At 46.9% G+C, this 14,886-nt stretch overlaps 1 protein-coding gene across 1 annotated transcript in view; it reads left to right on the forward strand.

The window, feature by feature from the left end:
• LOC131410963 (aldehyde oxidase-like) overlaps nucleotides 1-10,032 on the forward strand; it is a 73,687-nt gene extending 63,655 nt beyond the window's left edge. Inside the window, exons 29-35 of the mRNA XM_058549546.1 lie at nucleotides 398-472; nucleotides 2,173-2,225; nucleotides 2,490-2,604; nucleotides 5,507-5,572; nucleotides 7,430-7,618; nucleotides 8,324-8,491; nucleotides 9,403-10,032. Coding sequence (XP_058405529.1) covers nucleotides 398-472; nucleotides 2,173-2,225; nucleotides 2,490-2,604; nucleotides 5,507-5,572; nucleotides 7,430-7,618; nucleotides 8,324-8,491; nucleotides 9,403-9,453 — 717 coding nt within the window. The 3' untranslated portion in view covers nucleotides 9,454-10,032. The remainder of the gene's footprint in view (nucleotides 1-397; nucleotides 473-2,172; nucleotides 2,226-2,489; nucleotides 2,605-5,506; nucleotides 5,573-7,429; nucleotides 7,619-8,323; nucleotides 8,492-9,402) is intronic.
• The last annotated feature ends 4,854 nt before the right edge of the window (nucleotides 10,033-14,886 follow it).

Consider the following 14,886-nt stretch of genomic DNA (forward strand, 5'->3'; position numbering starts at 1 on the left):
TGCGCACCTCCTGCCAGCGCCATCGCAAGGCTCTTCCCTGCGCCCTGGTTTCATCACCTTTCCCCTGGCTGCACGCTGCCCAGGCGGGCTTTCCCACAAAGTAAATCTGTGCTGAGTTTAAAACAGTGGCCGGTGGTTTGCCAACAGTTTTTCTGTTAGGTTCTGACCTCTCAGCGTGGCTACCAGTTCCCCCTCCCAGGGGCCCATCTTTAAGACCAGCTCACCCTTCCCCCCACCCCGTGAAGCCCTCACATCACCTCCTACAGGGCTGGTCTCCTTCTTCTCCGTGTGCCCACGGGCTCTCAAATAAGACAAGTAACGGCACAAATCATGCGGTTTAGGAATTGGTGTTTGCGTGAAATGATGATCATAATTTTAACTAAAAAATAATCCCTAGGATGCTTGCCAAACTCTTCTAAAACGCCTTGAACCCATCATCAGCAAGAATCCTCACGGCACGTGGAAGGATTGGGTGAGAATCGCTGTTGCTCTGTGTTTCATGTCAGAAAAGAAAGGAGGGGGAGAGTGAGAGACAGATGTGAGAATTCAAGATTAGTAGGACAGGCTTTGAGAGGTACCACCATTACAGAGGGATGAATAAGGGCCTCTGGCTCTGGGCGTGTAGGAATATAAGATGGTGCAGGAAGTCTTACATCTAAGAAAAGTCTCCATTAGAGGAAATGCTGCTTCTTCTGTCTTGTTTTAAGCAAGAATTAATTAATGTTTCTTCCTATGAAACCTAGGTATTTTCTAGATAATAGCTGTAAATCTGTTTGTTCTCCTTCTTTGGGTTCCACTGTTTCTAAAATGGGATGAGAACACCAGCATCCTTCTATAAAAGTAAAAATCATGTAAGTTCTCATTTAGAAATAGGAGACCGAGCCATTGGGCGTCCATTCCACCAGCAGTGGGCACTGAATGGAATGGAAACACTCCACTGCTTCCTTGGATCTACTTGCAATCTAGTTGGAAGAGAAGACCCACATTCTAAAGTCAGCTGGCAAACTTTTTGGAGAAATAGGTTCTAAAGTACTAGATGGTATGGAATGAGTATCAATAAAGGCTGGGAGTATGTGTCGTGCTGACTGTTCTAGAATGGCACATTGAAAGCATTCGTCCAGGGGCCGGCCTGATGATGTAGTGGTTATGTTGAGGTGGTCCGCTTTGGCAGCCCAGGGTTCACAGGTTCGGATCCTTGGCGCGGACTTATGCACCGCTTATCAAGCCACTCTGTGGCAGGCATCCCACATATAAAGTAGAGTAAGACGGCCACAGATCTTCCTCAGCAAAAGGGGAGAATTTCCAATAGATGTTAGCTCAGGGCTAATCTTCCTCACCAAAAAAAAAAAAAGAAAGAAAGAAAGAAATGCATGGGTCTGGAGGAAATAACATTTGGGGAGTCTTACTTAGAAATGGCTCCTGCTCTTCTACGGAGTTAGGACTCATTTGATAATTCATATTGTGGGAGCTCTCAATCCTTTCTGGGCGTCTTTATTTTTGCCCTCTGCCTGGGCTGCCTGGGCCCAGGAGGGCTGAGAGAGTCTGGTGGGAGAAAGCTGGAGAGAGATGCAGTGCAAGAGAGTCGGTCCTCCCCCGCCGTGAAATGCTGCCCTCAGCCCACTTTCTCTTGTAATGGTTGCACTTCTCACCTTTTCCATTCTCAGACTTGGGGACATGGACCTAAACTCCATTTTTCTGTATATTAGTGAACTGTGTGCACTGCAGAGTCAGGAGAACCTTTGGTGTAACTGGTACAGTTTACCAAATTATACCCCTCTCCTAAGACTGTTATGGGTACTTGAAATTAAAATTAAACATCCAACCACGCGTTGTTTCCCGACATGTTCCATGGTAACGGGCTAAGTCTTTCCAGATGACTGAGTGAAATTCTTCATAAGCAGAACCCACATTGCCCACTGCAGTCCAGTCTATAGTGTAACACAGCAGGAGTCCTTTATTATGATCAGATGCATTGAGCGACGCTGTCACTGCAAGCAGTGAACCACCAGGCCCGTGGAGGTGGAGAATGCTGAGAGGAGTAAATTGCTCCTGGTTCTTCCTAGTTGTGACTACTGATGGCTTTCTTGAACAGATAGTAACAGTACAATTGAGGTCTCGGGTGGTTCTTACTCTGAACACGCTCACTGCGTCACGTTCACTCTTCTTTCACAGGCGCAGGCCGCTTTTGACGAAAGCATTAGTCTCTCGGCAACTGGATACTTCAGGTACAGAGACCCTTCACAACATCCTGTGGAAACCAGCGGTGGGCTCTGGAGGAAGAGTTTCACTTCCGTTTGCAGTTTTGGCAAAAACTGATTTGTACCTTCAGTTAACCCACTGTTAGAAAGAACATTTGGCTGCTACTTAATCCAAATATCCAGAAGGGTTTTTGTTGGGAAAAATAGGCGTGGGTCTGTTTAATCATCATGGTCTGCATTTAGGGGACTTGATTAATTAACAACACTCCTCAAGAATTCTGTTTCCTCCAGGGGATATGAGACAAACATGAACTGGGAGACAGGAGAAGGCCATCCTTTCGCATACTTTGTTTATGGAGCTGCATGTTCCGAGGTGGAAATAGACTGCCTGACAGGTGCTCATAAGGTCAGTACCAACTGGGAGGGTCTTCGAGTTGTGCCCTAGATACACCTCAATTCCGCATTTGCCATCAATCTGTGCACCATATAAACGCCATGTCTTTGGCCTAGGGGTAATTTCTCTGTGTCCCCAGAAGGAATAGGAGCTCAGCAGTTGCCTTGGTGCCATGGTTACCTCCATGGAAAATACCAGTGGCCTTTCTTCTTGATTTCCCTGGTGCTTTTACATGGAATCAGGAAAGAAACCGCTTAAAGGAAGAAGCACAGCCTAAAGGGAGCTTCTTGTAGACTGCTGGGACAACCAGAAATCCTGACCTCTTCTGTGAGCTGCCATCATATGACCTTCTTAGAGGAGTTCATGAGCATATCTGCTAACAAGGACCACGGGCCAGCCCGGGGAAGCTAGTGGCCAGCTTTTGATATCTTTTATCAAGCTAGGTCCTGCTCTTTTTGTTTTAAGAGCATCTTTATGCTTTTAAAGGATGCTAGGAGGAGACGCACACACACACTCAGACACACACATTCCTGCTTCATGGACTCATGCAGCTTCTCCTCTTGTAGCTGGGCCTTTGAGGGTAAACGAAGGCACTTACTGGCCACTGTCAATAATAATAAATGATCATCAATACATTACATGTGACTGTGATGCCCTCACAGCTGTCATCTGATTATCTGTCTGAAAACCTACCCAGAAGGAAGCTCTAGTTCTTGGTATTTCCAAACATCTTTTGTGACTACGTCTTGCAATGTGATGAGGTGTATGTGTTCATTTAATGTGTCTTCAGCGTGTATGTTTTTTAAACTCTCATCAGCCTAATTTTTGAAATTATCTACACCTTTATTGAACCTGCCAATCAAGTGTCTGGGTTGCCTGGATTCTAACTCAGACCGGATGACTTTTGGAGAACCTTGGACGGGTGCAAAACAGTGATCACTTTAAGCATGATTGTCACACCAGAGCAGCTGTGCTGTGTTAGGGAGTATAGTAGAAAGTTCTCTCATGCTGATTTCTGCATTCCTTCTCCTTCAATGAAAGAGTTGGTGAAACTTACTCATTTGGGTTTTCTATGTGCCCTTGTTAAGATCTAAGAACAAGGCAATAGTTAGCCTTGGTGTGAAATTTTAAGGTGTGTTCTTATAACTTACTTAAACAATCATAAGAGATGTATTAAATAGTCTTATCAGATGCCTTCACAAAAGCTAGGTCTGTAGCCCAGGTTGGTATCACCCCTAGGAAAAACAGGGCCCTGCCTGGAGACTGTTTCTCAGTCATTCTCCTCATGTTGACAAGATCGCTCTTATTCCTTCAAAATTTCCCTCACTTTGAACTTGCAGCTATATATTAGTTATCTATTGCTGTGTGACAAATTACCCTCAAACTTGGCAGCAGAAAATATCAAATTGTGTTACCTGACACCATTCCTGAGGGTCGGGAGTTGCAGTGATTATCTGGGTGATTCTGGCTCAGGATTTCTCATGAGGTTGCCATCAAGGAACCATCTCAAGGTGGCTGGAGAACCCGATTCCAAGCTCCCATCCCATGGCTGTTGGCAGGAGGCCTCAGTTTCTCACCAGCTGTTGGCCGGAGGTCTCCACTGTTTACCGCATAGACCTCTCTGTAGGTTGCCACAGTGTCCTCAGGACATGAAAGCTATCCTCTGCCGTGGGATTTGGTCCAAAGAAAAAGAGAGAGAGTATGAGCAAGTGAGAGAGCACCCATGACAGAAGCCACAGAAGCCAGAGTCTTTTATAGCCTAGTATTTGGGTGATGCACGGTCACTTCTGCAATATCCTGCTGGTCACGCAAACCACCCTGGTAGACTGTGGGGGGTGCCAAGTAAGGATGTGAATAGCAGGAGGTGGGGATGCTTGGAGGCTGACTACCACAACCTGGAACAACTCTCTCCAGCCCTATCAAAAGACAATGACAAACGGTCGAAAGTCCACAACTTTGACACAAAACCTTCGTTAACACTGAAGCCTTGAGAGCACCTGCCCTCACCTCCAGCTGAGGCCACTGGTCTCCTGGAAAGCCAGCCTTGCTTAAATGGTGTCAAAGAGAACTTGACAGTTTTCACCGTGTCTTTAAATTAGAGAGGTGAGTGCCTGGAGTTTTATTATAGTAAAACAATCTGGATCACTACCCAATTTCTTAAGAAAACTGTTTGATGAAAGTCCCAGATCAAATAAGGAAACTCTTGGGTTTCCTTTGTTCCATTAGTGACCGTAAGTAGAATCTGTTTGCCATGGCAGAAGGCACTATGTCACATAAAAGAAGGGACAGACTTGCTGGAGAGCAAAGGTGTTACCAGCAGCCTGGCGGGGCCTGCTGTATTCCTCCTCACTTGTAGGTTATCAGGAAACTTTTGGTCACCAAGTTGTAATGTCACGTTTATTTTATCTTCTGCTTTAAAAATAAAAATCTAGAACGGCAGATAGCAGTTGAAAGGCATTTTTGCTGATGCACCGAGTTCTGTGTTTCAGTAAACGTCACCCAGCGCCTGGACTCTGGCTGTTGGGTTGGGTGGAGCCACAGTGTTTCTCAACCAGGGTCCTGAGGGCCATCGATGTTTTCTGTTTTCTGTGTCATGTTATGTCTGTTGCTGTGGATTAAACTCAGTATGTTGCAACACTCAGTTGGACTCAAAGTCAAGTAAATATTTTTCTCTTCCATTGTTTCCAAGAGAAAAAAAAAATCAGTGCTTAAGCCAGTTGAGTATTTATATAACTTTGACAGTTATACATAATAAACTTTGTAAGGCAATAAAATTTTTGTTGCTTCTTTCTCCTGAAATATAATGTGGCCCAAAGAAAGGTTCTATACCAAGGTCATCCTGGCAGGAACTGTTTCTCAGCTTTTTCTCCATAAGTGTATTCATTAAAATAAACATTTTTTTTTTTATTGCTAGAACATCAGAACAGACATTGTCATGGATATTGGCTACAGTATAAATCCAGCCCTTGACAGAGGCCAGGTATGTACACTGATCTGCCTTCTTCCTCTCTGTAAAGCCAGAGCTGCTGTGGGATCTGCAGGGAAAACCTTCCATCCGGCTTGGTCATCATCGTATCTTTCTACCCTGTCATCAGAATCTTTCTATTCAGGCCAGCCACAGAACTCAAACCTCTTATTGTTATAATTGGGAAGGAAACTAGGGTGTTTTAGGTAGTTTTTGAAGAAACATACAGTCTGTGATTGGGGAGCTTGAACGAGGCAGGACTGAGCCTGGTGGTGACAAAACGAGCCCACACCTTGGGGTAGAAGCAGAATGTCGTGCTGAGGGCCAAGCCTTGGGCGTGTGATTGACTCGAGCTTCGAGGAGGGTACAGTTGGGCTGGGGTAACAACGTCACACAGTTACAGCAGCAGCTATTGGTAGGTAGTGTATTTTGCCAACAGACATTTTTTGTTTAAATTTGAAATAATTGGCAAGATTGAGAAATCACAGGCTGTTTTACATACATATTCAAATGTCCAGCATCTCTTGGGACACAGCAAGTTCACTGGAGCTCCATTTCCACGAGGACAAGTCAACTGGCTGCCTCTTTAGAGAGTCATGCGCTCCTTCTGGGACGCAGGACCCAGCTGGAAGCCTCACTCACTGTCTTTTCCTGCCCGCACCTGTGGGCCATTCCGCTCACTACCTCCATTGAGAACATAATGTGGGGCAGTCTCCCTCTGATCTCGCCTGTGTCGCTGGAGGATGGGGAGAAGGTGTGGGTTGGAGAAGTCAAGCATGCTTCAGGGAGGAGGTGGGCGTGGACAAGGGAGTCAAGGAATGAACAGGGAAAGGCTTTCTGGGTGGGAGGGGAGTGGAGGCACCAACCGAGGAAGAGGTGAAGTGCAGCACCTGTGTGTTCACGGCTGAGGAGAGGGCTGATGGCAGTGGTGAGCGCCTGTGTCAGCGGCGTGGCCGTGAGGCTGAGGGGGAGAATGAGAGAGGGCGGGTTGGTGGAGGCTCTGCGAACACAGGCACCTAAGTAGGTGGAGGTGACTGGCCCGGGGCGTGGTCTGGACTTTTAGGAAGATTCCTCTAACCTCGTGGTAGAGAAGGACATCCTGCCAGTAGACAGAAGTGAGGATGGAGAGTGGGGGTGGGGGGCACTATGGCCCCGGGAAGGAAGTAAAGGAAGAAGAGACCCAGAAGTCAGAAAAATGAGTGGAGAGGTAATTTTGGCCGCGTGCAAACCTCTGAGAACCGGAGCATTTTAAAGCTGTAGTGGAAGCTTAGAGAGCACACGGTTCAAACCCTTCCTGTTACAAGCAAAGAAACTGCGTCCAGAGACGTGAGGCCCGCCAGCTCGGGAGCAAGGATGGTGGATGACAGGACCGGATTCTCAGCCCTGGGAGCCTCTGTGCTCGGGGCTGTGGGCAGATCCGCAGAGAGGGTGTCGCCTGTCCCCAGGCAGGAAAAATGAGGGCGTTTGGGCTCCAGGCTGTAATTTTAGTGCCAAACTGAGATTCAAACACAAGTCTTTTGACTTTGAACTTAGCGCTGAATAAGATGTTTAGAAATGCTTTTTGGTAAACTTTTTTTTTTTTTTTTCGTGAGGAAGATCAGCCCTGAGCTAACATCCATGCTAATCCTCCTCTTTTTGCTGAGGAAGACTGGCTCTGAGCTAACATCTATTGCCAATCCTCCTCCTTTTTTTTTTTTCCAAAGCCCCAGTTTGGTAAACTTTTAAGTGAATTTTCAGAGACATGCTTCAAGACACACTGAAAACCCTCTTAAATGGTATTTTAAAAATTCAAACAAACAGCATGAAGTGAAATGCTACTGTTGCTGTATTTTCTCATCTGTGGAAATTGTTGTGTTTTTTTTCTTCCCTCAGGTTGAAGGCGCGTTTATTCAAGGCATGGGACTCTATACAATAGAGGAACTGAAGTATTCTCCTCAGGGTGTCCTGTACACCCGTGGTCCAAACCAATATAAAATCCCGGCCATCTGTGACGTCCCCACAGAGCTGCACATTTCTTTTTTGCCTCCGTCTGAAAATGCCAATACCCTGTATTCGTCTAAGGTAAGCCGTGCTCTAGGAGTAAATGCACGTTTGTGTGATATCTGTGTCGGGGGGCGGGGGTGGGAAGATTCATCTCTTGATTGTTTGGGATTTTAACTGGGATTATTGAAAAAAAGCCCAGCTTAATATTTTTGTATGTGTGTGTGTGAGGAATTTGGCCCTGAGCTAACATCTGTCGCCAATCCTCCTCTTTTTGCTGAGGAAGATTGGCCCTGGGCTAACATCCGTGCCCACCTTCCTCTATTTTATATGGGATGCTGCCACAGCATGGCTTGACAAGCAGTGCATCACTCTGTGCCCGGAATCCGACCCTGCAAACCTGGGAACGCTGAAGTGGAGCGTGCAAACTTAACTGCTGCACCACCTGGCCAGCCTTAAACGTTTTACTTATAAAATAATTTAACAACATTATAAATTTTAAAAAAATACTCCAAATCTTGGAGCCTAATATCAACTACTATTACCATCAGGTTGTATCTGAGTTTTTGTTTTGTAATAATAATCCATTTCATTAAGCTGGAATTCTGAGAATGAGAATACTGGGTTAAAATGTTAAATTACTTTGTTAAAGGAAACAGTTATATAATACTGAATGTTTTGTGTATGCGTATACACACATGTGTACCTACAGATTCCCATCTCCGTATATATACATGCATATACAGAGAAGGAGAGTCACAGTTTAGTTGACTTGTTCCCTCCCAGGGTCTGGGAGAGCCTGGGCTGTTCCTGGGGTGTTCGGTGTTTTTTGCCATCCATGACGCGGTGAACGCAGCGCGACAGGAGAGAGGCCTGTGCGGACCCTTGAAGCTCAGTAGTCCACTGACCCCAGAGAAGATTAGAATGGCCTGTGAAGATAAGTTCACGGAAATGGTACGTTCTGCTCATGAAATTCTAGATTTTTGTCCCCTGTCCTTGTGCTCAGTTTCATTAACCCACCGTGGTGGCTTTCCATGGAAGAAAAGGGCATTTGAGCAGGAGAAGAGCAGAGTGGCCCTTGGATTGTATTTGTCATCAGCCCGTCCCTGCCCGGCCCGCAGTCGGGCTCAGGTCTACAGCATTTGGAGAAAGAAAGTTATTCTTCATTCATCAGTTGTGTGTTCCTCCCTTGTTTTGATCCCTTCCCAGAACACCTTGGTCAGGAGCAGAAGTTCAGGAACTGTGCTCTGAACCTAAGACCCCCAGGCCAAGAATATGGGCCGCTCCACCAGTCTCTCTCCCTCCACCACAGACGGCCACTGGGAAGGTGTGGGCAGTTCCTGGTTTGAACACGGAGTGGGAAGGGCTCTCTCTGGCCCGACCCCAATGGCAGGAGTCTCTCCTGTGACACCGCTGCCGAGAAACGTCTCAGCTGCCCTTGGTCAATTTCAGTGATGAGATTTTAACTGTGGAGGAAGTCATAATGATCGCAGTGACCCCTCCGACTATAAACAAGTCGTTCCTTCTATTGGGGGGAGAGCCCCCTGCTGCACCGCCTCCTACGCTGGCTCCTTGTGGAGCCCCCTAGCCTTTCCTAACCCCACGAGTCACCTCTTCACTCTGGAGAAACATAGAGACTGACTCCACTTTTCACTTGTCCCCCTTCAAGGGTGAGATGACCCTCGTAGCTGCCCCCCTCCGGTCCTCTCCTGGATCCCTCCACATTCTCAGGCTGTCCTTCGAAGACCTCCCATTGTCCCAGGTGCCCTCTGGGAACATTTTATCTTATTCTATATTTTGCTACTTTTCGCCTCTCACAAACATTTTCCAAGTTGCAAACATCCAAATTTGTTCTTTTATTCTAGATTCCAAGAGATGAACCTGGATCCTATGTTCCTTGGAATATACTCATATGAGTCAAATACAAATTTCTGAGAAAAAAGGGGTGACTTTTCCAACACAGCAATCTGTCCGGTCTCTGCACTATGGGATGCTAGATCTGAAGGACAAATTTCACAGTTAAAAATCATTTCACAGAATATTTTATATGATGCTGATTTTAAATGTTCCACTTAAATTTTGATGGATATGCTTAAGCAATTTAGAAATCATATTTTAAATGGCATAAATACTAACTGGTTTCCTCTGGAATGATATTCTCCATTACTCTGTGCCTTAAATCCATCCAGCTGAATGGAATAAAAGAGGATGGCTTGTGCGTGATGTATACTTGGCTTGTATCCACCAACAGAAATTATAGTGTCTGCTGAAAGGCAATTTTCTCAATACTTGTATTAGTGGTGTGAAATGTAAACTTGTCATTTTCTCATTTGTCGCCATCTGCTGTCACCCTCCTTTTCTTGTCAGAATGGATCCAGGCACTGGATCTAAAGAGTCTGTGAGAACAAAGAAAAAAATAAATTGTACTTCATCAAAACTAAAAGCCTTTTTTGTGTGTCTCAAAAGACACTACAAGAAATTGAAAAGACAGACGACAGAATGGGAGAAAATATTTGCAAACCATATATCTGCTAAAGATTTAAATATGCAGAATATAAAAAAAATTCTTATAAGCCAACAATAAGAAAACAAATAACCCAATTTAAAAATGGGAAAAGAAATCGAATAGACATTTCTCTAAAGAAGGTATATAAATGGTAAGTAAGCACATAAAAAGATGCTCAAACTCACTATTCATTAAAAAAATGGGAATCAAAGCCACAATGAGACACCATTTCACACCCAGTAGGATGGCTAAAATCAAAATGAGAGACAAGATTCATGCTGACAAGGATGTGGAGAATTTGGAATCCTTGTCCATTGCTGGGAAGAATGAAAATGGTGCAGATTCTGTGGAAAACAGGTTGGCAGGTCCTCAAAAAGTTAAACATAGAATCATCCTATGACCACTCCTGGGTGTATGCCCAAGAGACCTGAAAACATATGTTCACACAAAAGCTTGCACACAAATGTTCATAGTGGTATTCAGAGTAGCCAAGAGTGGAAGCAACAGAATTGTATCGACTGATAACAAAATGTGCTGGACAAAATGTGGACTGTCCAAACAAGGGACTATTATTCAGCCATACTAAGGATGGAACACTGTACATGCCACAGCACGACGCACCTTGAACATGTTACACTACGTGAAAGAAGCCAGACACAAAAGGCCACATGTTGTGTGAGTCCATCTGTATGAAATGTCCAGAACAGGAAGTTCATAGAGACGGAAAGCAGGTCAGTGGTTGCCAGGGGCTGAGGGGAGAGGGGACTAGAGAGGTGACTGCTGTTGAGTCCGGGGTTTCTTCTGGGGGTGGTGGAGATTTTCTGGAATTAGCTGATAGTGAGGCTGTACAATTATAGTAGAATATACTAAAAACCACTGAACTGTACACTTTGAAAGAATGAATTTTATGGTGTGCGAATTACATCTCAATTAGAAAAAAAAGATATGGGAGAGAAATGGAAAAGGTTGGAAAGATTGTGAAGTTGTAAGAATCCTAAGAAATTTATCCTAATGACCTTCAGTGACAGGACACCTGAAAGGGGGCTACACAGCAAGACATCACCCCTGGACCCTCCATCTCCATTCCCGGCAGAGGGAAGCATCTCCTCTGAGGGGTAGAGGACTGGGACTGGTGTGTGGTCACACTCCCAATTCGGGACCATTGTTCCTGGGCCAGGGGAAGATGGCAGTGGCTCTTCAATGGGCTCTGACTAGAGACCAAGGTCATTCTCCTCATGGTCCCAGCGGTTACGTTAAAGCCCTGTAAAGAGCAGGCTTTCTCGTTGATACCACAGACAACTACGGAGCACCCACCATGCGCCAGGCACGGTCCTGGTCCATGAGATCGCAGTAAACAACCCAGCAAAGATCCCTGTCCTTGTGGAGATGATACTGTGTTCAGGGGAGACAGACAGGAAATAAGCAACATGAGACGTGAGTAATGGTGGGGAATGGTCGATGCTGGTGGGTGCAGAGGGAACGAGTGACAGCAGAGCAGGGCGAGGCCGGGAGCAGGCTGCAGGGGACAGGTCAGGGACGAGGGTGGTGAGGGCCTGAGCCGAGCAGGCACCCGGAGGAAGAGGCTGCTGGGGCGAGAGCAGAGGCCCCGCGGGGGTGCCTGGCCTCCCTGGGGGACAGCACTGGGGCCTGCGTGCCTGGAGCAGGGCTGGGGACGGGGCAGTCACCCAGAACCTCGAGACTCTTGTGAGGACGGAGGCGTTTAATCCGAGTGAAATGCAGAGCCAGGAAGCAGCAGGAGCTGACACCGTCTAAAGGCTCACCCCGGTGCTGTTCTGCCACAGGTCATCGTAGGAGGGCACGTTCCTAGGATTCTCACAACTTCTCCAGCTTTCCCAAGGTTTCTGATTCTTCTGCTTTCTCGCCCTCCTTGGTGGCGCCTCCTTTGTGTCCCTTTTGTGCCGACTCCTCCTCCTCCGGCCCAGGTCTGTGAATGTTGGAATTCCCGAGGGAGCCGAGGGTCCCTCGTCCTCTCGCCCCCTCTCCCTGGCGGGTGACCTTCACCCCGTGGCTGGAGATGACTGCTGAATCTCTACCCGCACTTGTGCCTCTCTCCCTCGAGATCCAGCTCCGAAAACCCAGCGCTTGCCTTTCATTGCCACTTGCTGTCTCAAAGGCACCTCAAACTTAATGTGTCCCAAACAGATCTCCTTGTCGGCACAGCCACCCTTGAGATGCTAAGCCAGAAACCGGGGAGTCATCCGAGATGCTCCGTTCTCTCGGAGCACGCCTCTGGTCAGGCCTTAAGTCTGTCAGTCCCACCTCAGGGAAAGTTCTTAGCTCTGCCTCTCACTGTCTTAATTTCCATGGCTACGATGTTATTTGAGGCCGCCGTTCTCTCTCCCCTGACTCCTGCGATAGTCTCCTCAGATCACCCTGCATTCATTCTGCTTCCCCTCCAGACCATTCTCCACAGTGAAGCCAAAGCAACGTATAAATTTATGGACACACGCACAGCACGGTCATGTTTCGCCTTTGCCTGAAACCTTCCAGCGGCTCCTGTTCATCCCACCAGAACACTGTCCCAAATCCCTGAGATGGCAGATGCACCCTGTGAATCCGGCCCTGCCCATCTCTCCAGCGTTGTCCCATGACCCCTCTCTGTCACCACCTGGATTCCCTGTTCTCTTTCTCACTTTGCCCGTGTCGTCTCCCTGGAAGGGGGCTGTCACTCCCACCCCTCCTTATGTCTGTCTGCTGCTACGTAGTGCTTCTCTAATTTAACATGCACACAGATAACTTGAGGATCGTGTCAAATGCCGTGAAGCCAGCTCAGAAGCAGTAAGGTAAGATGGAAGGGGTACATCGAGAATCAAGCGCAAGCAGGGATGAAGGGACAAGCAAGCTGCATGAGCAGGTAACCAGACCCCCGCCGTCCACTGGGGTTGCATCAGCCTGTCTCCCCCAGTTCACACCTCTGGCCCCATGGTGGGTGAGAGGTCTCTCCTTGGTTCATACCTGTGGCCCCATGATGGGGTGAGAGGCCCCTCCCCCAGTTCACACCTGTGGTTCCACGGTAAAGTGTGGTCCCTCCGTTGGTTCACACCTATGGCTCCATGGTCTGGTGAGTGGTCTCTCCCCTGGTTCCTACCTATGACTCCATGGTGGGGTGAGGGGTCCTCCCCTGGTTCATACCTATGGCTCCATGGTCTGGTGAGTGGTCTCTCCCCTGGTTCATACCTATGACTCCATGGTGGGGTGAGGGGTCTCTCCCCTGGTTCCTACCTATGACTCCATGGTGGAGTGAGAGGTCCTTATGACAAGCTGATGGAAAAGGAAAGAGTCTGAGCTTGGCTCACGAAAGGGTTGGCTCAGTATGTGCATATAAGTCAGTTATGGGCAGTGTCTGCACTACAGCCCTACACAGAGGCTGTAGTGCAGAGGCAGTGAGAGCAATTCTCCCCATGGGCATAGCTTTGGGAAGTGCACCTGGTTATCCACTGTGTGTGGAAAGCAGAGTGGCCCAAGGTCAGAATATACACAGGCTCCTGGGTAGTAGCGAGTGATTTGGCCAGCTGGGCAGGACCTGGAAAGGGAAAGGTGGAAGACTGGGGACAAGAGGAACGAGAATGGGTATATGGGAGTGGGCACGGTAAGTGGAGGTTTTTATATCATGTGTTAAAAATGCAACCTCTTCTCCACATAAACTTAGAAATAACAATGTAGAAAACTTACTTCTCTTCCATTCACAAAGAAAACAAGCTCATCTGACTCTGTAGAACGAGACATTATGCCAAAATAATTGGCTGAAAGTCGTGAAGTTGTGTGGAAAGCGCCCATGGCTGTGTCCACATGAGGGACTCCCTGAGATGCTCCCGTGGGAGGAGGGACAGGGGTCGGAGGGAACACCCTGCACTCTGAGTGTGTTCCTCCAACTGAACCCTGTATGTCTGGGCTCCCAACCCTCTTACTCCCCACCTTCCTCTGCTACCCCCACTCTCCTCCCTTGGGCCAATCTGGAGCTTCAGTCTCAATCTAGTTCTTACCCATGCTCACTTTTCCCTGCCCTGGGGTAACCCGCTGGAATAAAACATCCTCTTACAGCCACCAACAAGACTCTAAGAGGAGAAAATAGTCAAGGACAGAAGAATAAATACAAATATTCACTAATGTGGAGCAAGGTGGAAAACCTCACCATAACAAGAGAAATACCCACTACCAGCTGTCATTCCCCCACACACTGGAAAAACAGAAAGCATGGCTAATACTCAGTGTTGCTGAAGGCTGTGGGGAAGCAGACTCTGCCGTAATGAGTCGTCGTACTAGTGCACGTTCTGGAAGGTGAGTTAGTTGGACCTAGTAGTGTGCATGCCCTTCACCCAGGAATTCCAGAGCTAGGAATTTGTGCAACAGAAATATTTGCTCAAATGTGCCAAGCTGAAGCCCAAGGATTTTCCTTGCAGCATTATTTGTAATAATGAAATGTGGAAAACAACTTAATGTAAATCCATAGAAGACTGTTTAATAAATGATGGCAATGGTAAGACTAGTTAACATTTCTTCAGAGCTTACTAGGTGCCAGGTGCTGTTGTAAGTACTTTACGTGTATTAGCTGATGTAACCCTCTCAACAACCCCGAGGTAGATACTATTATTCTGTCCATTTCACAGGTGAGGCAATGGGGGCACAGAGAGCCTAAGAAACTTGAAAAAAAAAACAAATTTAAATTGTATGAATAGTTTGAATTCACTTTTTAGAAATTAATAAAAATAAATCATGTATACACATACATAGAGTCATATGTGCACAGGCAAATTCCGTATGGGCACAGAGGAAGCATAATAATTAACACTGAAGTGTGAAAATTGGGTAGAAATGTTTTCAT

This window comes from Diceros bicornis, chromosome 10 (assembly GCF_020826845.1).
Source record: "Diceros bicornis minor isolate mBicDic1 chromosome 10, mDicBic1.mat.cur, whole genome shotgun sequence".
NCBI lineage: Eukaryota > Metazoa > Chordata > Mammalia > Perissodactyla > Rhinocerotidae > Diceros > Diceros bicornis.